The sequence below is a fragment of the Syzygium oleosum genome, unplaced genomic scaffold (genome assembly GCF_021117445.2).
Source record: "Syzygium oleosum isolate NSW1041296 unplaced genomic scaffold, Sole_v2.1 Sole_v2.25, whole genome shotgun sequence".
Lineage (NCBI taxonomy): Eukaryota > Viridiplantae > Streptophyta > Magnoliopsida > Myrtales > Myrtaceae > Syzygium > Syzygium oleosum.
In genome coordinates this window covers 4,849,304-4,871,242 of record NW_026607509.1, presented here as the reverse complement: position 1 = coordinate 4,871,242, position 21,939 = coordinate 4,849,304, and the positions used below count along the sequence as shown (strand labels likewise).

The 21,939-nt window shown below is 40.7% G+C and overlaps 3 protein-coding genes across 4 annotated transcripts; 1 reads left to right on the top strand and 2 right to left on the bottom strand.

Annotated features, from left to right (window-relative positions):
* Nucleotides 1-201: 201 nt before the first annotated feature.
* Nucleotides 202-2,331, bottom strand: LOC115690954 (pectinesterase-like). Its single transcript, XM_030617459.2, has 2 exons — nucleotides 1,386-2,331; nucleotides 202-1,083 (listed from the first exon to the last, which is right to left on the bottom strand). The coding sequence occupies exons 1-2, from the start codon at nucleotides 2,251-2,253 to the stop codon at nucleotides 392-394; spliced, it is 1,560 nt and encodes a 519-aa protein (XP_030473319.2). The 5' UTR covers nucleotides 2,254-2,331; the 3' UTR covers nucleotides 202-391.
* Nucleotides 2,332-5,517: 3,186 nt separating this feature from the next.
* LOC115690953 (probable pectinesterase/pectinesterase inhibitor 33) lies at nucleotides 5,518-7,621 on the bottom strand. Of its 2 annotated transcripts, none has more exons than XM_056302949.1 (2): nucleotides 6,588-7,621; nucleotides 5,518-6,266 (listed from the first exon to the last, which is right to left on the bottom strand). In XM_056302949.1, exons 1-2 carry the CDS (start codon nucleotides 7,522-7,524, stop codon nucleotides 5,578-5,580), a joined length of 1,626 nt encoding a protein of 541 aa, XP_056158924.1. In that variant the 5' UTR covers nucleotides 7,525-7,621; the 3' UTR covers nucleotides 5,518-5,577. The 2 variants fall into 2 exon arrangements, with proteins under 2 accessions (XP_056158924.1, XP_030473318.2); XM_030617458.2 differs by having other exon boundaries at nucleotides 5,518-6,272; nucleotides 6,588-7,620.
* A 10,574-nt stretch (nucleotides 7,622-18,195) lies between these two features.
* LOC115690945 (endoglucanase 4-like) lies at nucleotides 18,196-21,161 on the top strand. Its single transcript, XM_056302909.1, has 7 exons — nucleotides 18,196-18,375; nucleotides 19,033-19,440; nucleotides 19,537-19,629; nucleotides 19,777-19,974; nucleotides 20,083-20,194; nucleotides 20,389-20,547; nucleotides 20,791-21,161. The coding sequence occupies exons 1-7, from the start codon at nucleotides 18,205-18,207 to the stop codon at nucleotides 21,123-21,125; spliced, it is 1,476 nt and encodes a 491-aa protein (XP_056158884.1). The 5' UTR covers nucleotides 18,196-18,204; the 3' UTR covers nucleotides 21,126-21,161.
* Nucleotides 21,162-21,939: the final 778 nt, after the last annotated feature.

Sequence of the window (21,939 nt, the reverse complement as noted above, 5' to 3'; positions counted from 1 at the left end):
TTGTGGGCTAGTCCCTACGCACTTTGATTTGGAATAATGCTACATTCTAGATATTTAAATTCCTCATCGTTAGATGTGTAACTTTTAGCTATTAGATGAACTATGCAATCTGCTAAATCGGTTAGTATATCATAATCTTGTGTACCAGTTAATATGGCTGACATTGCTCAAAGTATCACTGAAAGTCTGTGCAACGCAAGAAACAAACAACAGAAAGATCCCACGTCCTATTAATCCAATTATAGATTAGACAACATGGTCACAAGAATGCCTTTCGTGTATGGCGCGATATCAAAACGTTAATGAAATTATTATAGCCAAACGAACGAAAATTGGCGTGATTTAACTCGACAGCACATAAATTGAAAGGAGAATATTACAGAGAACTTCTTCAAAGGCCGGCAGTAAACGGGACTCCGGTGGCAGGCAACCATGATTGTCCTGCTAGAAAGTTGGCGACGGTGAATTTTGAGGCTTCACTGGTGCTCTTTATGACCCGATAGCCCGGCCACTTCACACGGCTGCTTGTCGAAGCAGCCGGGCCGAGGTTCTTATATTCTCCATAGTACAAGGTGCTTAGTGCAAAATTACCATCCCATTCTAGCCAACCAGCCGGATCAATTAGCGTATCAAGGTAAGTTTGCAGAAATACGGTACGCGAGTATTGTTTCCATGGTCGTCCCAAGTATGATTTGAACGAGCTAAGCACCGGTTGTAGATCAAGCGAGGCCATGACCCTTGAATTGTGGATTGAGATCCCTGTGTTTTGATTCGGGTCTGCCCGACCTTGGGCCGTGATCACGTTCTTTTGGCCACTCATAGGCCTTCGCGCATAGATCATGCAATTCTGGAGAACCACGGCTGCGTTTCCAAAGATAAAGTCGACGGTGCCGTAAATGTAGCATTCTTTGTAGAACTGGCGTTCGGAGTGGACGTAGAGAGTGTCTTGGTACCCCTCGAATCCACAGTGATAGAAAACAGAGAGGTCGGATCCAGATCGGAGAGCCACGGCTTGGTGGTTTTGCGGACCGGCAGTGTTTCGGAATGTGATTCCCCGTGCAATGAATCCATCACCCGTTACAGCTACAATTCCAAAACAAGTAAGTATCAAATTGGGCGTGAATAAATTATCTTTGCACTTGCTGGTCAATGTATGCTTTATTTTTTGAACTTTTGGCATATATATACAAAGCAGAGAATGAAACTAAATCACACATAATGCAGCAGAGATGAACTCATCCGATATTAATACGCACTCAAAACTTAACGCAACCGATTTATCTTGTCCACACTAATTAACTTTGTCGACCATTGATGAAGAATAGCAGATCATGCAAAAACCTATTTTACTGCTGTGATATGGGAGTGATCCGTTCATTACTCACCGACGGTGGCTGAGTTGAAGGTGGTGGAGCCACCGCCGACACTCCGGCTGCCGGTGATAATGGTATATCTCAGTCCATCACCGACCATCATTATATTATCGTGCCCACTTCCTATTTCAAGATTCTCCTGATAAACCCCTCTCTTCAGGTAGATCACGAACCTCTTGCTTCCGCTCCTTTTTGCCGCCACGTCAAGCGCCTGCTTAATTGTCCGAAAATTCCCTGAGCCGTCCTGAGCCACCGTGACGTCTGGGGTTGGGGAAGCCAACTGCAGGAGTCGCCTATCGCCAGCAGTGACCCAATTGGGAAACTCTTGCCCATCATTTTGTGTAGCGCCTTGTGTGACCGAGGTGGAGGCATTATTTTTGCTCAAGGCCAAAGCGTTGCTTATGAGCTTGGTGACATTGCTGTTGTCCATGAGCTGGAACACGTAGTCCGTGACGCCGAGCTCGGCGAACCCAGTCCGACAGGTGTCGAGGTTCGTCAGCGCGGCGCTGACCCAGGTCTGCCGGTCCGAATCACTGCAGTCGCCGGCGGTGCGGTTGAGGCGGTGGATGGTCTCCTGATAGAGCTTCAAGCAGTCGTCCCACGCGGCCCGTTCCTTGTGGTTGCGGCATTTCGGGCCAAGCCACTTGTTGTGGCTCTGGGCCTGTAGAGCCTTGTCCATGGCCATCTCGATGGCCATCTGCCCGAGCTCGGACACGCGCTCCGGCACGAAGCGTCGCGGACCATTTTGCATGAAGTACTTGCACTGTTCCGGGTAAGGAGTCTTGTTGCACCAACTCGTGGAAACAATGGCCAAGCCGGAGGAGATGAATGAGAAGAAGAAAATCGAAAATAACGCCAGCGCGAGCTTCGTCGCAGACATTGACGAGCTGGTTGTGATTCTTGGAAGCTCAATGTGATTTTTGTGACGTTTGTTGTTGCAGCAGAGAGGCTTCTTTATATAGTGCAAAGAAAGATTGGGGAAGACGACAAGATAAAGAGAGTAGTGATTGACGGATTGGCGTAAAGACCGAACACCGAACACGGCTCTGGGTTGGAAAATAGAATGCCTGCTGGATCTAAACATTTGACCAAAACTTCATCGACCGTTCTGTATTTTAAATGCGTTTCTGATTGTATGTCAATAATTTTATGATGATGATAAGGGTTTCAGTCACATCCATAAGATGTGAACAGGGACGGGGGTGGAGGAGGGATAATGTTTTCCAGTAGAAAATGGCCTTGTTTGACAAGATTCTATCATCGACGCGCAGGCTGCAAGATTAGCGGAAGAATAGTCGGGACGGTCTGCATGTCCGTACCTTTAATAATGTCCGGATCGCTCCACAAAGGACAAAGAAATCTCATACTTGCATAAAAAAAAAACACTTGAAAAATTAGATGGATAAGTAGAATATGAAATTATGTTCTGTGTCTCTTACGGATTAATAAAAAGTACTATTATTATTAGCGATAAATGCATAGATATAAATGTTTGTTGGTGATGTAAACATTTTTATGGACTCAATTTTTTAAGCGATTTATTCAAATCATTAATTTTCCATGAAACGAGCGTACACTTATTAAATAATCTTTTAACAAGTGAGAAGTATGAATCTAATGAAATAGTGGATGGGAGAGAGATTATATCATTCTCATTCTAATTTGGTGAATTGGCATTAAAGAAGCATTAGGTTACACAAACGGTGTTAGGTGTTAGGATATCGATGCTTATACGCACCTTAAACCTACTTAAGATTCGACATGTTATCTTCGTATCTTCATGTGTGCACGTGCCATTTATCTATCATCGCTCGTGGAAATTGTTCGATTCATTGGATAGGGAACACAGTCAAAACTCTAGATAAATAAAGTCTTTGTCTGACCTTTTAAGTGAATATGACATTAAGCTTGCATCCTTTGCAAATTGTAAACGCTCAAAATGCAAGAATAGGGTCGTCTAACATTTTTAACATAAGACCCTCATCAATGTTATCAATTTTATGTACTTGATAACCGGTTGCACAGCCCATTTTTTTTTAATCATGGAAGTACATGTGCCCACTATTTAAACCTAGTAAACCTCTTTGGTTTACGCAGGCACATGTCTCCAAAACCCACTTGTTTCTTGCTCTCGTACCTTTTATAAGTACTATGACTTATATAATTGCGCATATTAGACAGTACCGTGCTAATCAAGCCACATTAATTGAAAGATTAGGGAGATTGTTTCAAGCATCGAGAGCCACATGCCAGCTGCGAAAGGGCAAATCACAGAAGGATCGATCCGCGATGCATGTGCCCTCGTTTGACTTTTCCACGTGGTTGACTTTGGACTTTCTAGCGGCGCCTACGCGTCATGGCCCTTTGATCATGAAGGAACGTGCGGCGAAATTCTAAGTATTCCCTCCAATCAACGGTCCGCGTCGAGCTATCATTCTTCATATTTTTTTCTTTGTTGTTGACAAATTTACAATTATTGACGCAGCGATGTTTCTACGAGATCTTGAAGGATGGATCTGGATTTTCCACTTATGGAAAATGCATTTATGTGAAGAGAACGTATATAGATCAGTGGCAGTTGGTTCGATGATTAAAAAAACAAAACAAAACAAGATCAGATGCCGTTGGTAGTAATCAATCATACAATTCAACGATGCTATGGAGTTGTGGTCAGAAAAATAATGCATGCTTGCATGGGAACTTTAGAATCAGAAAGATAAGTTAAACTAAGGCTCCGCTCGTTTTGCAAAAAATGTGATGTTTCTGGAAAATGATGATAGTTTTGGGTGTTTGGCTGAGATCTAAAAATGAACTGGAAAATATTTTCCGTCGTTTGGTATGGATAATCTGATTTGATTTTCCTCTTTGCACTCCTTTAAATAATTGATTTATTTAAAAAAAATCGAATTTTTAATTATTTTTTACATTTCTTTTCTTTTCTTTTTTTCTTCTTTTTTTTTTTTGTTTTTATTTCTTCCTCTGCCGATCGCCGGCCACAGGTCAGCCTTGCCAGCCTTGCTCGCCCAAGGCCGACGAGCTCTTGCCTCGCCAGATTTGGCGAGGCAAGGCTACTCTTGCCCTCACCCGAGGCCGGCGAGCTTGAGGTCTGTGAGGCCGAGCCTTGCCTAAGTATCGTCGCCTCCTCTTTCCACCAAACAAGTTTGACATTGAAGAAAAACAATGGAGACTATCGATTAGTTAAATATGTAGGTATGTTACTAAAATATATGTGTAAACCTGCATATATTTTCTGCAGAGAAACCATAGCTAGAGTCCTTGAGACCGAAAACTAGCTAGCCACATCTAAAGGGTCCTTATTACAGTACACCGGGAAGAAATGATAGATGAAGCGAGAGATAGCACGATGGTATGTATGTACTATGGGCGGATCCAACGCTCAAAAGTCATCAACTAAGAAACTCAAGATAATGCTGTTTGGATTTGGTGTTTACCGTACTTGAATTGATGATTTTGGACCAGCTACCTCTAAATTGACAAATATGAACTCGATCTTACTAAAGAAAAAAAAATTGTTGTCAAAAGTTTATATCACGTGACATACTAACATGATATCACCTTCGATAAAGTTTTCTTGTTTAGTGCATCTTGGACGAAGAGCGATGCACCCATTTGACAAAGTTAGACGCACGCAACTTAAGAACGAGAGAATATTGTGGGTTTGATTGATAGCTTATGTATTTGTGGATGAGACGTGATATATGGTATGTGGAGCTCATTCGTATTATTGCTGTTACGCTGAATGGGCCTTGTGGCCGACCCAAGCACGTGTAGAATATTTGTCGTTTTCTTGCAAATAGTTCGTGTTCTTCCTTTGGGCCAAAAAAGGAAAGAATGCTTCTCCTTCCACACCTCAGGCCTCACGTCCATTTGCCATTGGTCACTATATCTCCATTGCTTTAAAAACGCCTAGAAAAAATAGACTATATTAATAGTCATGGACCCGCATAACTCACGATGGAGATGATACTTGTCCGTATAGACTATAGACCATGCAATAACTTCTATACCAACATTTATCTTAAACAACCAGCAAAAATCTATTAGCAACATTAATCGCCCCAAAAGTTCATTATTTTACATGTACAATAATGAATACATAAATGAATATTGCTGTTCTCGAAATCAAAAAGATAACCATAGAGAAGAATTATTGTTTAGATTAAGTTCACAATGAGCGAGATTATCAAAGACCTGGAGTAAAAGGTATGCCAGTTGCTGGTAACCACGATTGGCCGGCAATGAGGCGGCTCACGGTGAACTGAGACGCTACATTCGCGCTTGTTATGACATGATAACCTGGCCACCTTACCCTATATCTCGTGGAAGATGCGGGTCCAAAGTTCTGGTACTCTCCGTAATACAGTGTACTTTGTGCAAAATTAGAACCGTCCCACGAGGACCAACCCACCGGGCTCACCAAAGACCCCAAGTAGGTTTTTAGGAATATGGTCCGAGAGTATAGCTGCCACGGTCTTCCCAAGTATGTTTTGAACGCCTGAAGTACTGGAAGAAGGTCCGGTGCGGCCATAACCCGTGAATTCTGGATCACAATGCCCGTGTTCTGGTACGGGTCATTTCGGCCCTGAGCGGTGATAATGTTTGCTTGGCCCTTCAATGGCCTCCGAGCATAGATCATGCAGTTCTGGAATACGACCGCTGCATTCCCGAATATGAAGTCTATGGTGCCATAGATGTAGCATTGTCGATAGAACTGTCGTTGAGAGAGGACGAAGAGCGTGTCTTGGTATCCTTGGATGGCACAACGGTAGAAAACAGCGAGATCTGAGGTCGATCGGAGCGCCACAGCCTGTCCCCTTAGCGGGCCTGCGGTGTTGCTAAATGTGATGTCGCGGGCAATGAAGCTTAGGCCATCTATTCCTGAGAGACACGTTCGAAAACATGGACACATAATTAAATTGTTTCCCTTATCTTAAGAACATTAATCTATGAAACCAGAGATGATTGTGTGAAATATTTGACAAGATTCTAATCCAAGGAACATGTACTTTGCGTAGGTCAGAGGGGACTAGCTATCTTACTCGATCGATGTCCATATATCGCAGGAGATCACTTAATTTTCAAGTTTCTAGTCAAACCGCAACGAAGTTCACGAGTTTAGCTTTCGTCATTCATGACAACAACGATTGAATGCCACAAAGTTACCACAAACAAAAAAATTTAATGCATACGTACCGGCTGTCGCAGAGCTGTAGGTGGTGAAACCCCCACCAACGCTCCTACTACTCGTAATAATGGTATTTCTCATACTATCACCCACCAGCATAATATTATTGTTGTTGATCCCAACCTCTATGTTCTCTCTGTAAACCCCTTTCTTCACGTAAATTATGAACCTCGAGCTCATTGACGTCCGCTTCGCCGCTGCGTCGATCGCCGCTTGGACCGTTCGGAAGTTCCCCGAGCCATCCTTAGCCACCACAAGGTTTGCCCTCACGGCCAGCGATGTCGACTGAAGCAGCTTCCTCTCGTGGTTGGTGACCCAGCTTGGGAACTCCTGGTACTCGGTCTCGGGCTGCTCCGATCCGAGCAATCCCCCGTTGACGGCCAAGCTATTGCTAAGGAGCTGCGACAGGTTGGCAGACGAGGTGGGAATCATGATGGAGTCCGAGACGTTCAGATCCTGCAACCCGAGCCGGCAGGCCTCAATGTTGGTGAGGGCGGCACTGAGCCAGGTCTGGATATCGAAGTCGGTGCAGGTCCGGTTCAACCCAAGGAGGCCCTGGACGGACCGGTTCAGCTGGAGGAGGGTGTTGTCGTAGAGCTTCAGGCAGTCCACCCAGACAGTACGTTGGTGGTGGTTCGCCAAATCAGACCGGAGATGGAGGACTTGCTGGTAAGCCTCGAGGGCGCGTTGCATGGCCACGTCGACGGCTATTTTACGAAAACCGGATCTTTGCATGGACGTGTTGGAGTGGCTGTCGCCTGCGTTACTCATGAAGTACTTACATGGTCGAGGATGTGGGGTTGTATCGCACCACCAGTCTATGTCGCCGGTGGTGGCATTATTATTGTTATCCTCCGGCGGTTGAGAGCATGAAGCGGTGAATGGTGTTGAAGCAAAGAAGACGAAGATGAGAGCAGGGAGATGGGTCGCACGAATAAGTCCCATGTCTTGTGTGTATACTGTGTTTTTCTTTTTGGATTTGATTAGATCGAGAGAGATGTGCTAAAAATAAAAAGAGGGTCGTCATTTTGGTGGAGGAGGTTTCTTTAAGTAGGGTTTGAGGACGAAAGTATGAGTGGGATTATGATAGGCCGGCTTGTTTGACAAAACATGGAGCATGACACGGTTAATAAGTTGCGATTGCAAGATAAACTCAAGAGATCAATCGCCCGTGATGTCTTCCTTGACTTGGCTACGTTGTGCGTGTGCGGGTGACACATTAACCTGTTGCTTCAGTCATAGCCAATTGAGAGAGAGAGATAGATACATGCAGATATACTCTAATTATACATAGAATATCAGAAAACGTATCTTTATTTACTATAGTCCAATATCAATCAAGTTCATACCGCTTAGGGGAGAGCCTATAGATAATGATTAATAGATTCTTCTTTTTTTGATAATCACGAAAGGTTATATAGCTAGTCATGATCATTACGATTTGGCTTATGATAAAGTCGGGCATAAATCATTTATTCTGCAGGTTCCTTAATCACAGTATTAGTTCCACTATCTTCATAATTTGGTGAATGGACTGGGAGATCTTTGTTATATTTGGGGAAAATGACAGAAATGGTCATTGAATTTTGGCTCGATGTGCAATGTTATTCCTGAACTTTCAATTTGTTCAATGTGGTATCTGAACTTTGATCCAATGTGTAATGTAATACTTGAACTTTTAATATGTTCAATGTGGTTCTTGGACTTTTGGTACATGTTTAATAGTTCATGCACTTTATGAAAACGTTCTACATTGTTCATGAACTTGAATTAATGAAAGGACAATATTGAACATTTTCATATAGTTCATGGATTAAATTGAACGAGTACCAAAAGTCTAGAGATCATATTAAACAAATTAAAAGTTCAGGAACCATATTGCACATTAGGGTAGAGTTCAAGGACCACATTGAACAAATTAAAAGTTCGGGAATCACATTGCATATTGAGCCACAATTCAAGGACTATTTGTGTCATTATCCCTTTATATTAGTGATGATACTTCCCTTCAAGCGTGAAATGTCGATGCACAACACAATCGGTCAAGATCAGAATATGGGACGGCAAGGAGAGGTGATGCAGAAAGTAATCTTTGCCCAGATATATAGCTTGAGCTTGAAGCTGCCGCGTACACGACACATATACCGACCATTAAATATCCTTTTCTTGGGCGAGAAATGCAGAGATAATAACATACAATGCAAGCAAAATCCAAAAATTTCAATGCATTGCTGGCGGCGTCGCCTTTTATTTGACCTCAAGTAACATGTTCCGTACATCAGCAATGGTCCGAGTGAATCTGCATCGAAATGTAAAGATGAAATGAGTTTAGAGTAGGATTAGTGCTGAAGCATGTGATAGATTATGCGGGGAACTAAGCAACAGCACCTTGAAAGGAAGAGGTCCATTCTCAATTCTGTCAACCCCAAAACAAAGAGCTGTGTGACCCATCAGCCCCGACTCCTTCGGGATCCCATGTGACCCGTATTTTGCATGTTACGCAAACCGATCCTCCACATCGTTCCATGATGGAGCTCCAACGAAAATTACTAACTACAAGAATGACCCACGACACAACTCATTGAGCTGACTTTCACTAAGTTCTTAGATTCAATTCAATCCCGAATTTGAGCTTTGCTTTAAGAAAATTATTACTCGCTTCGATAGAGTCGATCAGAGATATCAAAAACATGGATTTTTCCCTTAGTACAATGGTTAGCATCTAAAAATGGCCAAAAATAGGTATTGACCATTAGGGGTGAGCAGACCTATAACCTACACATCGATACAGGTTTCCTATTTTTTGGACCTGGAACCTACTCTATCACAGGTTCTAGGGTCGGTCTAGGATCTACTTGGGAACCTGCCAATTTCCCGTTTTTGTATTATTTTTAGTTAAGCAAAATAAAAGTGAACGTAACAACAAACATAAAAATTTCTACTTTGCCAATAGCAACAAACCATAAAAGATGAACACGTCAAGTAAAATAAACAATTAAAAGTTCAAAACACGTAACATAAAATCTAAATTATTGAACTGCAGTCCTCAATCATCTATGAAAAATTGCTCCAAAGTCTAACCACAGGATATCAAAAGAAACAGCAATAATAGTTAATCACTTAATAATAGTTTTAAATTAAAATTACTATTAATTAAACAAAAATAATTATTGAAAATCTTCACCACATATATTCATCCCACTTCAAATCATAAACTTTATTTACGAAGATAATCTCCTCATAAGACAATCCATATCTAAAAAAAAAAGAAAAGATTAAATAAAAAATTCACACATTAGATATAAAAGGAACTACAATATAAAAATATATAAACATCACTTACCCAACTCAAACTTTTAGAATGTTAAATATTTCATTTAGCCATCTTCGAGGTCAAATTCAGGTTATCAACAAGAAAGTATTATTGAGATATGCATTTTATCTCTATACGTAACAGTTAAAAATGTAAGGAGCATAGCCCCTAATAAGTATATCGCTTTACTATTTTTACGAAGCTACTTTGGCGAAAAACAGAGAGGAAAGGACAATGAGGCAGCATCGTCCATGTCAATCAGTCGTGTGTAAACCGGACATCCGCAGCTACGTGATTTCATCCGTTCCAATAAAGAAAGGAGTGCCCCGTTGGCTCTCGTTCGAAAGAGCAAAAGAAAGACATCAAAACAACAAAAGTGGTGGTGAGACTGAAGCAAAGGATGTCCAAAGAGCAGACGGAAAACCATCTTCAACGACAACAGGTCCTGTTAGCAATTAAACCAAATTGAAGATGTCGATGCGAAGGCTATTGATTCGGTGGAGCTGTCGATCCACTAACTAGTTGTTGATTTAGAAGAGAGATGAGTTAAATATAGTCTTTATTGTAGTGTTGTTTTCAAAGAGTTTGTTCATATTTCTATATATTGACTGTTCGTATTTCTAGGTCTAGTTAATCTTGTGTAAATTTCCAGAAATCTATCTCCTTGGAATACTAGAAATATTTAAAGAGTCATTAAGTGCAAGAGTCATGTAACAAGTTTATAAAAGGTGAGTCTTGTAAATGTTTCGCATGAGGTGAAATAAAGTGAACAAAAAGCCTATCCGTCTCCCCTTTCTTTCTTGAGTTGTGTGAGTTGTGAGTGTTTCCCCTTTAAATTATCCCATCAGGCCCAGGTATACTCCCCCCACCTTCATTTCACTGGCTATAATCTTTGCTTTGTCAGCCCATGCGGGATTCGAAGGAGAAAGAGGAAGACAAGGAGTTGGATCTGGGAGCCTGAGGCTCCACTACCGATCTCTTCTCTCTCATATCTGATGAAAGCAGGAGGAGGAGAGAAGAAGATGACAACGAGCAAGGAACTGAGGAAGGAATTTTCTTTATTCACTCAAGCGGCCAAGCCTCACTAGCATCTTCTATTTTAGGGTATCTCGGTTCCCCCGGTTCACTTCCCAATGTGATTTTCCTTGAAATTGGGAACTGGATCAAGACGCATTGGAACTTGGAATCGGACTGATGGGAACCGGTTCGGTTCTTCGGTTCCCAGTTCTACCTTGGAACCATGCTCACCCTTATGGCCAATAGGGATGAACATGGTTCTAGGGTGGGTTAGTTCTCACCCTATAATCGGAAACCGACCCTATACACTCTGGTATCGAAGGTGTTAATTTTTTATATGATTTTTGTTGTAAATACTTTGATATGGATTCTCCCTAGAAATCGGAAACCGGACCGATTCTTGTGGGAACTAACCACAACTAGCTGGTCCAGTGTGGTTCTCGAATTGGACTGGGACCGATGCACACCCCTAATTGTTCATTTCGAGATAGACATTGGTTTGTGAGTCATTGACCATATTAAACAAGATAACAGCTTTATAATTATAAGATGTCATCCTACCCAATTGAGATTAGCATAGATTTGGCCAATGGGAAGATTGACATGTGCGAGATTGACATTGGCCAATGTTGGCACAAAAATTTGACATATATGGCAAGGATGGATGGTATTGGAGAGGAGAATGAAAATTGGTACATTAGAATCGAATTGATATAGTGGCAAACCGGTTGGCATGAATACGAAAACTGTTTCAAGAATTTGATACCGGTGGTGTTAAAAAAGAATTAAACAAACGTGGTAAACAGTTCTTAGTACGCGTGGAATTGAGATCTTAGAGGGTCATTACTATAATGACACGTCTAAAAACGAAATCGGCTTACGGGGCCTGCGTCCAAAACTTGCAGAGTATGTCTAAAACTTGGGAAAAAGGTATTGCAGAACGTGGAAGTGAGATCATAAAGGCTAACGACAATATAGATAACGTTTTAAGCATGAATAAAAATATCCACAACCGTCTGGAGCTTGGGGAAAATGTCTTACAAAGCGTGGAAATGAGATCATAGAGGCTAACGGTTAAATAGAAAACGTTTTAGGCATGAATAAAGATATCCACACTCAGAAATCTAGAACTTGGGGAAAAGGTTTTACAGAAAGTGGAAGTGAGACCATAGAGGCTCACGGCTATATAGAAACCGTTGTAAGCATGAATAAAGATACCCACAGTCAACCAAATCGCAAGAGTTTGTGCTATGGGCTATTAATTCAGAGTCCCACGTGAGCTTATTTTATGATCCTTTTAAAGCTGTAAATTGTATGATTAATACTCGATAACACAAGGTCCATGTTTTTTTCATGTTTGCCAATCTTGAAGTTTGGCCTTGATTAGGCAATGAGTCTTTCTTCAAGGAGCTGGCATGCAGAATTTTGGGGAGTAACAATAATAATATCTCATTTTATTTGAAATTCCAGTTTCAGATATCGTTGAAGTGGCCGAGCATATATAGTGGGCCGTATCTCACAGCCATACACATCTATTTTTCAGTGTTCGATTCATTCGATGTGTATGGGCTAAACTGCTAGAAAGGGTCTGACAAAAATTATATTTTTCCTGTTGTTAAGACTTTCTCTTTAGAATTGGAATTTCACGGATCAAATTCTCTAAAGGTTCGACATCCCTAGATTAAATAGCTATTGTTCAGGGACTTTTTACACATGGCCCATGGATTTTGGGGCATTTTCCTTTCATGGGTCTCCGTGGACCGAGAAAATCTGAGAGGAAGCAGAAGGGAAGGAGAGATAGAGACTGTATGCACTAAGAACGTGGTACTACGTTTTATGTTGTGAATTATGTGGCAAGTGACAATTGGTGATGAAATGAATTTGGGGAGCCTCACTTTTTAAGTAACTGATCAAGGCATGCGTTATGTGGTACAACATTGGTTACTAAATTTTATGTAAGGAGTGATATGACCCTAACAAGTACTTGATTGGAACTCCACTTGTTGTGCTATTGCTAACTTGCGAGCTTTGTTAATGTTCCATATTTGGATGCACAATTTGGAAGGGGAAAAATCTAAAAATGAGGGAAGGTGCCATTGATACTTCATAAACTTTGAAAGTTTAGTGGCTAGGTTGAACATTTATAAATAGTTCAAGAACTACACATTGAATAAATTAAAAGTTTGGTTATGACATTACATGTTGTGCCAAAGTAATAGGACTATTAGTGCATCACTAGCACATGAAGCATAAAGACCAAGGTTAAAAGCCCTGGTGATCACATCATCGTGCGGTTCGATGTGGAGGGTTGAACCCAAAAAGGAAGGGGCCCATCTGGAGCCCAGTACAATCCTCCTAACCTAAAATGACTTGACTCTTGGGCCAACAATTACGGTTTCTTTCTCTAGCTAGTTTATCGAACAAGAAACTGTAAGAGCAGCATGAAGCAAGGGAGGCGACCAAATGACCCCCACCTTTTCTTGAACATTGAAAATAATCAAAGTGATCTCTATCTAGGATCATTCTTTTCCAATAACTTCAAATTTGGTAGGCAAAGTTCTTGCTGCAAGTCGAAATTTGTTCGTGAGTATCACCGGGTTTAGTATCCATCAGGCCAATTAACGTAGTCTATAGTCTTCAGCGGATACCCTTTTTTCAGGGAAATCCCAAATCTGTTTCAGAATGAAATCGGGGTATGGACCTTTTATAGGATCTCAGCTAATAGGTGGTTGTGAGCTTGAGTGTTGTATTTTTTAATGTGAAGACAATAAAATATATATACAGGTTACATATCATGCACAATAAACTTATGTGCTTATGTATAATTTGTAGTGATTTGAAGTCTGTTGCGACCTAAATTTCTCAGGCTAATAGATTATTAATACTAAACCTAACTCGGGCCCTCTCAAGCCCTACCAATTCGCAATTTAGTGTTTAAGTTTTTAACATGCAAAAGTTTTCATTCTTGGAGTCGCCACTAATCTATTTGTGGTAGGTCGATTAGAAACCTAAATAAAACATAGGGAGATATGTTTTATTCCTACGAACCAGAGATTCTAAGCTCGGGGACTTGGTTACGCTAGATCTAGTCTAACGCCCTTTCGGTACCTTTTCTTTTCAATAAATGTTTATGCATGCAGTCTGGATCCATTTTAACTTAGTCACTAGCATGTGAGGTGATCATGCGGGTGCGCAAACCACCAAAGTAACACCCAATAATCAAAACATTAAATAAATTGCAAGATTGGAAGAATTACTTACCTCGAAGCAACGTAAGCATCTGCATTGTTAGCTAGAAAATCACATCAACAATCCTAATATGATTTCTAATTAACAAGCAGTTCACTCAATATTTTTTAGGATTTTTACTTATTTAAATGAAAACTAACCTATATGTAATGACGTGCAAAAATTAACATGCGATTAATGCAGCCTAACATGCAAACTATATGTCATGCGACGACGTGACCTAATTCTAATGATAGACAAATTAATTTATTTTTGGTATTTTCAAATAAAATTCGGAATTAAAAATTACTCAAATTAACATGCAATCCATCCTAGAGAAAATGATTTAATCTATCCTAAAGTGGCTTCTTTTTGGTATTTTTATGAAAATTCGAAATCAAGAATTACCCTAAAATGAACCGTCGAGATCAAGATAATATCTAAATTAAACTAGGAAATAAATTACTCTAATTCCTAATTTAAATTAAAAAGTTATCCTATTGACTTATTCAAAGAAAGTTATTCTAAACCTATCCTAAACATGCATCATTATCTTCTAATAAAATCAATTCAAATCCTAACTAATCTTTTTTTGGAATTTTCTTTTTAAAAGAAATAAATCAAATAGATAGATAATCACCACGATCCAAACCAGTCCAAGCAATCCACAAGATTTGTTTTACTATCTTTGAATTAAGGAAACGATATGAACCGACGATCATATCCATGTGGTTATGGATATTGATGGAAGGCAATTCATTTGAATTTGGGAACAAAATAAAATCTATTATCGTATCCAAATAGTTATGGATAGGATAAAGATTTTCCGTGCCACCGAGTATCGTATCTCATGGTTGAGATCGGATAGTCGTCCCGACACGTTATCAAGTTAGGAAAGTTTCCTAACTTTGGGTGATTTTTAAATATTTGCGGATATCACATACGCACCCAAAGATTAACAAAAATTCATAATAGATAACAATATCACCCATATCATGTAATGAAATATTCAAAACGATATCAGATGAGATCGTTACCTAATTTGCGGATAGTTTCCAAATTCGAACTCGCGGATCGGGATTGCGGATCGTGATGAGCGGCGAACGGTGGCCGACGGATCGATGGCGGGCAGCGACTCCCTGCAGGACAGCAGCGGCGGTACTGACCGAGTTTGCGCGGGTCGACAATAGCAGCGACGAGCGGTCTTCGGAAGTCGCGGAATAGCAGCAGCTCACCACGGGAGGGCGGCGAACGTCAGGGATGGCAGCAACTTCGGACGATGTCGGCGTTGTGGTGGGGAGCAACTCGTGATGAAGGACGGCTCAACACACTGGAATCACGGTGACAAGGATGTAGAGACAACGAACACCAATGGAAATCACGGATGGAGATGAGACCGTGCACAGCAACAATCTGCAAAGGAACGATGGCCGAATGTCTTCTCTTTGCTCGTGTGGTGAAGAAAACTAGTCATGCAATTCTTGGTCTGCCAACGTGGCAGAGTATAATGTGTTCCCCATCACTTGACTTTCTCAATTTCCACTTCCTGTTTGGTTCTTCCTCTTTCCTTGTCTTTTCTCTGTACGGTGAAGACCCCTTTTGGCGACTTCTCCAATATGATGAACGAGTGTCCAGTGTCTCACCTGCAAGAAAACAAAACAGAACTCCTTGGGTGTGTTATGCTCCTCCACTCTCTATTCTCTCTATGCTCTCTCAATTGCTCGGCCGATTCCTTCAATGTAGTAGTCGTGTCCTCTCAATATATGCCTGTACGTGTGTATCTCTGTATGAACGAAGCCCCTCCGAGAACCTTTTGGGCGGACGCTCCCTTTTCTTCTCTCTCGCTTTCTTGTGGCCGTGTATTCAATATGTGTGGCCTCCCTTGCTCTCAAAAATTATGTTCTCTGAAAATTATGAGAGCCCCCCACTTGATTATGACGCATAACGACATATTTATATCGCAACTCTAGATTAATTAACCGGGCTTCCTAGTCCTAATGGGCTTAGACTTAGGTTTTGTCATTTAATTTTATTTTAATTCCAAATGGGCTAAATTAATTCAGCCTGATTTAAGCTCAAATTAAAATAACCAAAGCCTTTTAGACTTGTGAATTTTGGTCCCCAATCCCTTGAGTGAGCCAAGTGCTCGAGCTCGGTTTAAGCGATGAATTTTCAGCTTTCTGGCCACCACCGGTCCGATACAGAATGCAACTAATCTTTATGAACTTAAACTATATGCTATGCAATTTTAATATTTTTGTTTAGGGGTTAAAATTTAATCCCTAATTTTCTATGCAAATTATTATTTAATGGTTGGTCGAAATTTAGGTGTCAACATACAGGTTACATATCATGCACAATAAACTTATGTGCTTATGTATAATTTGTAGTGATTTGAAGTCATATCCTTTAATAATATGCAAAGATGACAAATGATATCAATGCTACACATGACTCATATGCAGCCAAGATAAAAGTCAGGATAGGTCTTATTATATATTTGGTTCATGTTCATGGCGGGATAAGGCTGGATATAAAAGGGATATAGTCTTGATAAAAAAAAATCATGTGGAGATTGGATAAAGCTGAGTATGATTTCTTATACCCATGGTATAAAAGCTATTTTTTTAATAATAAAGTTCTTAAGTTAATAAAATCAAATAACATTTAAATAAAAATAATAACTAAATTATAATATTAAAAATAAAAATCGAAATAAAAATAATTTTCATTTTTATTTATTCATATTTTTATTTACACGTTCAAATTTCTTTCTATTTTATAATATATATTATATATGTTTAGTATTTATATTTATTACATATTGTAGGTATGTTAGTATAATATAATTTTAATTAAGGAATGAAGGAAGGGAGTAAAGAAATAAATAAAAAAAGAGAGGGAAAAATAATTAAAAAAATAAGTGAATAAAAGAGAAGTAAAATAATAGAATCTTTCTAATTCTCGAATAACGAGGGGCAAAGAGATTTCTTAAAAAAACCACCCTTACCTTCTCCTCTGTAATTTTGATTCCTATCGAAATTTTACGACTTCTCCGTAACTCTTTGGTTTATGTCGAACCTCCGCGAAAACAACGAGAAAGTCATAGTTCATTTTCCTTCATAACTCTCCGGATCACATAGAAACTTTACAAAAATGGCGAGAGAGTCGTTGCACTATACTTTTCAGAATTACGAAGGTGGATGATTATGCTTTTTCTCTCTTACTAGATTTGGCATTCACTAATTGATCTATCTTGTCAATGTCTTGTAGCCCGTTTACATTTCTTGTTATGGTCGAAGCCACGGTTCTGGAATGTTGCAATGAGCTCATTTATTGTTGAAGATTTAGATTTTGTCTTTGTTCGTGCAATCGTGGTTTCTTTAATAGTGAATCGTGAGAGAATCTTACCATTTCCATTTGTGTATTTTTAAATTATATTCACCAAACAATTGATACGATATAGTAAAGTCCCTAGATTTTATAGTCATCCTATCCGGTCCTGTCATGGCTAGAAATCATAAGAATAAAGGCAGCTTATATGTTTTCATATATGTTTTCCTGCTATACATGTAAAGACCTCGTTATTTTCTACATTAGGGTCACCTTAATCAAATGCAGGATGGGAAAACAAGGAAACATTGCCATAAGTACTATATATGTAGTTCATGTTATTTCCTTCATTAATTAGGGTCACGTTTATCAAAGGCAGGATGGGAAGACAAGGAATAGTGTTGCTGCAAGTCCAAATGCAGTGAAGATAGACGCCTTATATGCCGGCTACACAAGCGCCTGAACCGCCCACCAATTCTCTCTGCACTAGTCTCGCACACTCTCTCTCTCTCTCTCTCTCTGCCCTTTCTTTCACCCTTTTGAGTACAGCCTAATCAAAACCAAATCCAAAGCCACGTCTCTGTCATCTAGTTCCGTTCACCTTCATCATCACCATAATTCGTCATTCATGCATGCAGTCCTCATCGTTGGGTCTGTTTTAACATTCACGCAGGAGATATAGGGACGTGATGGGGACAACGAGAAGCAGCCGTGTCGTCCTAGTTGGAAGCACGATGGTGTTGATGGCGGTGATGGCGGTTTCAGAAGTCTCGGGGCACGATTATGGAGATGCATTGAGCAAGAGCATTCTCTTCTTCGAAGGCCAGAGATCGGGCAAGTTGCCGTCTTCCCAGAGATTGACTTGGAGGAAGGATTCCGGTCTTCAAGATGGTGCCGAAATCGGCGTACATTCATCTTCTTTCTCTTTCGTCCCGAGTAAAGCAAGTTTCGTTAACAGAAATGCTCACAATTCTGACCCAGATTACCATTTTAAATAGGGAAAAGAAAAACTACAAAAAACTCCAAATTATGTCCCATGTGAAACATTAACTTAAGTCTACATACTATAACACATTTACCCTAATATGTGACATAGAAAACTCAAACTCATATCTATGTGACACATTTACTTCGGTCAGATGATTTTTTAGCTAAAATAATGTCAGCCATGGACGTTATGTCAACACCATCATTTGCTTTTTAGCTTCCATATAGATAGATTTTTAAGTAAACTCATTACACAGATACAAGTTTTAAATTTTTGACGTCACATAATAAAGTTTGGAGAAAATATGTCACGGACTTTTGCTTTCTAGATATGATTTTGTCCCTTAACGTCCCGCTTTGGCCCGTTTGGTTTTGGTAACCCCAGCTGTCTAACGTCCCCTATTAGTAACGGGCCATTGAATGTCCACGAGATTAAGCAATATGACCATTGACAAATTATTGTCACACAGCTAAAAAGAATGATCATCCAGAGCATCCAGTAAAAATTGACATGATGTGTACGTAGAAACAATCAGATTTGTCCAAATGATGTATGCATCCAATCTGTCTCGCAGGTTGATTTGGTGGGCGGCTACTACGACGCCGGCGACAACGTCAAGTTCAACTTCCCAATGGCATGGTCCACCACAATGCTCGCTTGGAGCGTATCTGAGTTCCGGAAGCAAATGGGCCAGGATCTCCCGCACGCACTCGACGCGATCCGCTGGGCCACCGACTACTTCCTCAAGGCCACGATTGAGCCCGGGCTCGTGTATGCACAAGTAGGCGAACCTTACAGCGACCACTACTGCTGGGAGAGGCCCGAGGACATGGACACCCCTCGAACCCCTTATTCTGTGAGTACAGAGTCACCTGGCTCGGAAGTTTCGGCCGAGATCGCTGCCGCTTTGGCCGCTGCTTCTCTGGTTTTTAGGTCGGTCGATCGTGGCTATTCGGACCAGCTGCTAAGTCGGGCTAAAACGGTAGTCACCGAGTATCAACATCCTTTATTTAAAAAACAAAGAGAGTTGTAGAAGCATGCATATAGTCTTTATAAGGACATGTGGTATGTGTTTCAGGTGTTTGAGTTTGCGGATAAGTATAGGGGGTCGTACAACGACAGTATTGGATCAGCGGTGTGCCCATTCTACTGTGATTACAGCGGTTATGAGGTACGCATCAGTTAGTAAAATACATGTATTTTCTACAAAATTTATGTACGTGTAATGTTACGGTAAAGTTTTCCATTATCCCTGAAATCTCTAGAGTATAACCTATCAAGGAGTTTTAGTTTCGAAAGGCTCACTTCAAAATAACAGGACGAGTTGATTTGGGCAGCATCATGGTTATTCATGGCGACCAAGGAACCTGACTACTGGAATTATGTTGTGGCAAACATGGATAATCTGCAGTACTGTAAGTTTAAAACCATCAACTCCCTTCCTAATGGAGGCAGTAGCTTTGCCGAGTTCGGGTGGGACTCGAAGCATGCCGGTATCAATGTCCTCGCTTCCAAGGTCATCGATTTAAATCTTCACTTCGTCGCGGCTATTAAAAATAAATCAGGGGAAAGCTCCGTGTATTTCATTCTTATGCATTACTTTTGCTTCCCACTGTTTGTGCAGCAGATTGTCATGGAGGATAGTAACTATACCAATCTGTTCGTGCTCAACGCCGACAGGTTTGTGTGTTCGGTTTTGCCTGAATCGCCGACCAAATACGTCAAGTACTCCCCTGGTATTTTTCATGCTTTAGGTTCACGTTTCTTCTCTAATTTCTGCTAATCTTGTCGATAAACGACAAGAAGTGACTTCGCATTTAATAACCTTCACTGCCGAATTCTTGATCCAACAGTCAAACTTGGGTATGTCCACATAGTTTCATTTCATCCTTGAGTGAGCAACTGTTGCTTAATCTGTCAACTCATTCAGGGGGACTCCTATTCAAAGAAGGAGGGAGCAACTTGCAGCATGGCACAGCTCTGTCCTTTCTTCTTATCGTTTATGCTCGCTACCTGAACCGCGCCAATCGAGACGTTCAATGTGGCGATGTAAAGGCCACTCCGGGCAGGCTCATTCAAGTAGCTAGAGGCCAGGTACATCTCACGATCATTAATACAATTGCAGGTTGCAATTGAACCAAACCATGTGAGGTCATAAGACTAGTGCACATGCTTGTCGTCTATATTTGCCGTAGTTCATGGCTCGTTACTAAGTACGAGAAGCAAAATCGTTGAAGTGATTGGCAAGCTTAACAGAGAATGACAAAATCAAAGATCAGAAAGAGAGTAATTTTAGGAAGACTCATTATATCTATCTTTGGTCGTTCCACTTTGCAAGCGGACTATATATTAGGAAGCAACCCGTTGAACATGTCGTACATGGTAGGATACGGCGGGAAATTTCCTCAAAGGATCCATCACAGAGGCTCTTCCTTGCCATCATTAGATGAACACCCGCAACATATCGGTTGCAAGGACTGGGAGCCGTACTTCGAGAGCAGCAGCCCGAATCCGAACCAGCTGACCGGGGCTGTCGTTGGAGGGCCAGACATCGAGGATCGGTACAACGATTCTAGAGCCCATTTTGTACACTCAGAGCCGACGACGTACATTAATGCTCCTCTTGTTGGTGTCCTGGCTTTCTTCAAAGGGCGGACAGAGCCATAGACATCTTTTTTTGGTCTGTAAATCCATAGATATTGAAATGCGGGGAAATAAAACAAGAATTTGCACAAGGAACTCATCAACCACTTCCTCCGAAATTCAGATTCCTTTATCTTCACCTTTTCCTCTGAAACAGAACGGTGGTGTGAACGACCGTAACAGGTGAATTCAAAGGAGAGAAGGAAGTCATTGAACCAGCTCAATGATAAATACTAATTTTTCGAAAATCTGAGAGGAAGCAGAAGGGAGGGAGAGATAGAGACTGTATGCACTAAGAACGTGGTACTAAGTTTTATGAAGCGAGTTATGTGGCAAGTGAACAATTGGTGATGAAACGAATTCGTGGAGCCTCAATTTTTTTAGTAACTAATCAAGACATGCGTCATGTGAACGACATTGTTTACTAAATTTTATGTAAGGAGCGATATGACCCTAGCAAGTACTTGACTGGAACTGCGCTTTACATGCTATTGCTAACATGTGAGCTTTGTTAATGTTCCATATTTGGATGCACAGTTTGGAAGGGGAACGACCAAAAAATAGGAAAGATGCCATATAATACTCCTTAAACTTTGGTCCAATGTGGAAGGGCTAGATTTACCATTTAAGTCCATTTAAGGACTAGATTTGCCACTGAAGTTGAATTGATTGAAAGTTTAGGGACTAATTTGAATATGTAAAAATAGTTCGAGGTTAAATTGAACAAATTAAAAGTCCGATGATGACATTGCACATTATGTCAAAGTAGAAGGACTATTAGCGCAACACTAGCACATGACGAGTAGTGACCGAGGTTAAAAGCCCCGGTGTTCACATT

Excerpts from the sequence above, each read along its gene's own strand:
- LOC115690954 (XM_030617459.2), bottom strand. The coding sequence starts at position 2,253 with ATGTCTGCGACGAAGCTCGCGCTGGCGTTATTTTCGATTTTCTTCTTC. Across the intron at positions 1,084-1,385 it reads CTTCAACTCAGCCACCGTCG|CTGTAACGGGTGATGGATTC; the intron begins GTGAGTAATGAA and ends TTGGAATTGTAG.
- LOC115690953 (XM_030617458.2), bottom strand. The coding sequence starts at position 7,524 with ATGGGACTTATTCGTGCGACCCATCTCCCTGCTCTCATCTTCGTCTTC. Across the intron at positions 6,273-6,587 it reads CTACAGCTCTGCGACAGCCG|GAATAGATGGCCTAAGCTTC; the intron begins GTACGTATGCAT and ends CGTGTCTCTCAG.
- LOC115690945 (XM_056302909.1), top strand. The coding sequence starts at position 18,205 with ATGGTGTTGATGGCGGTGATGGCGGTTTCAGAAGTCTCGGGGCACGAT. Across the intron at positions 19,630-19,776 it reads GTGATTACAGCGGTTATGAG|GACGAGTTGATTTGGGCAGC; the intron begins GTACGCATCAGT and ends TCAAAATAACAG. Across the intron at positions 20,548-20,790 it reads GCTCATTCAAGTAGCTAGAG|TGCAAGCGGACTATATATTA; the intron begins GCCAGGTACATC and ends GTCGTTCCACTT.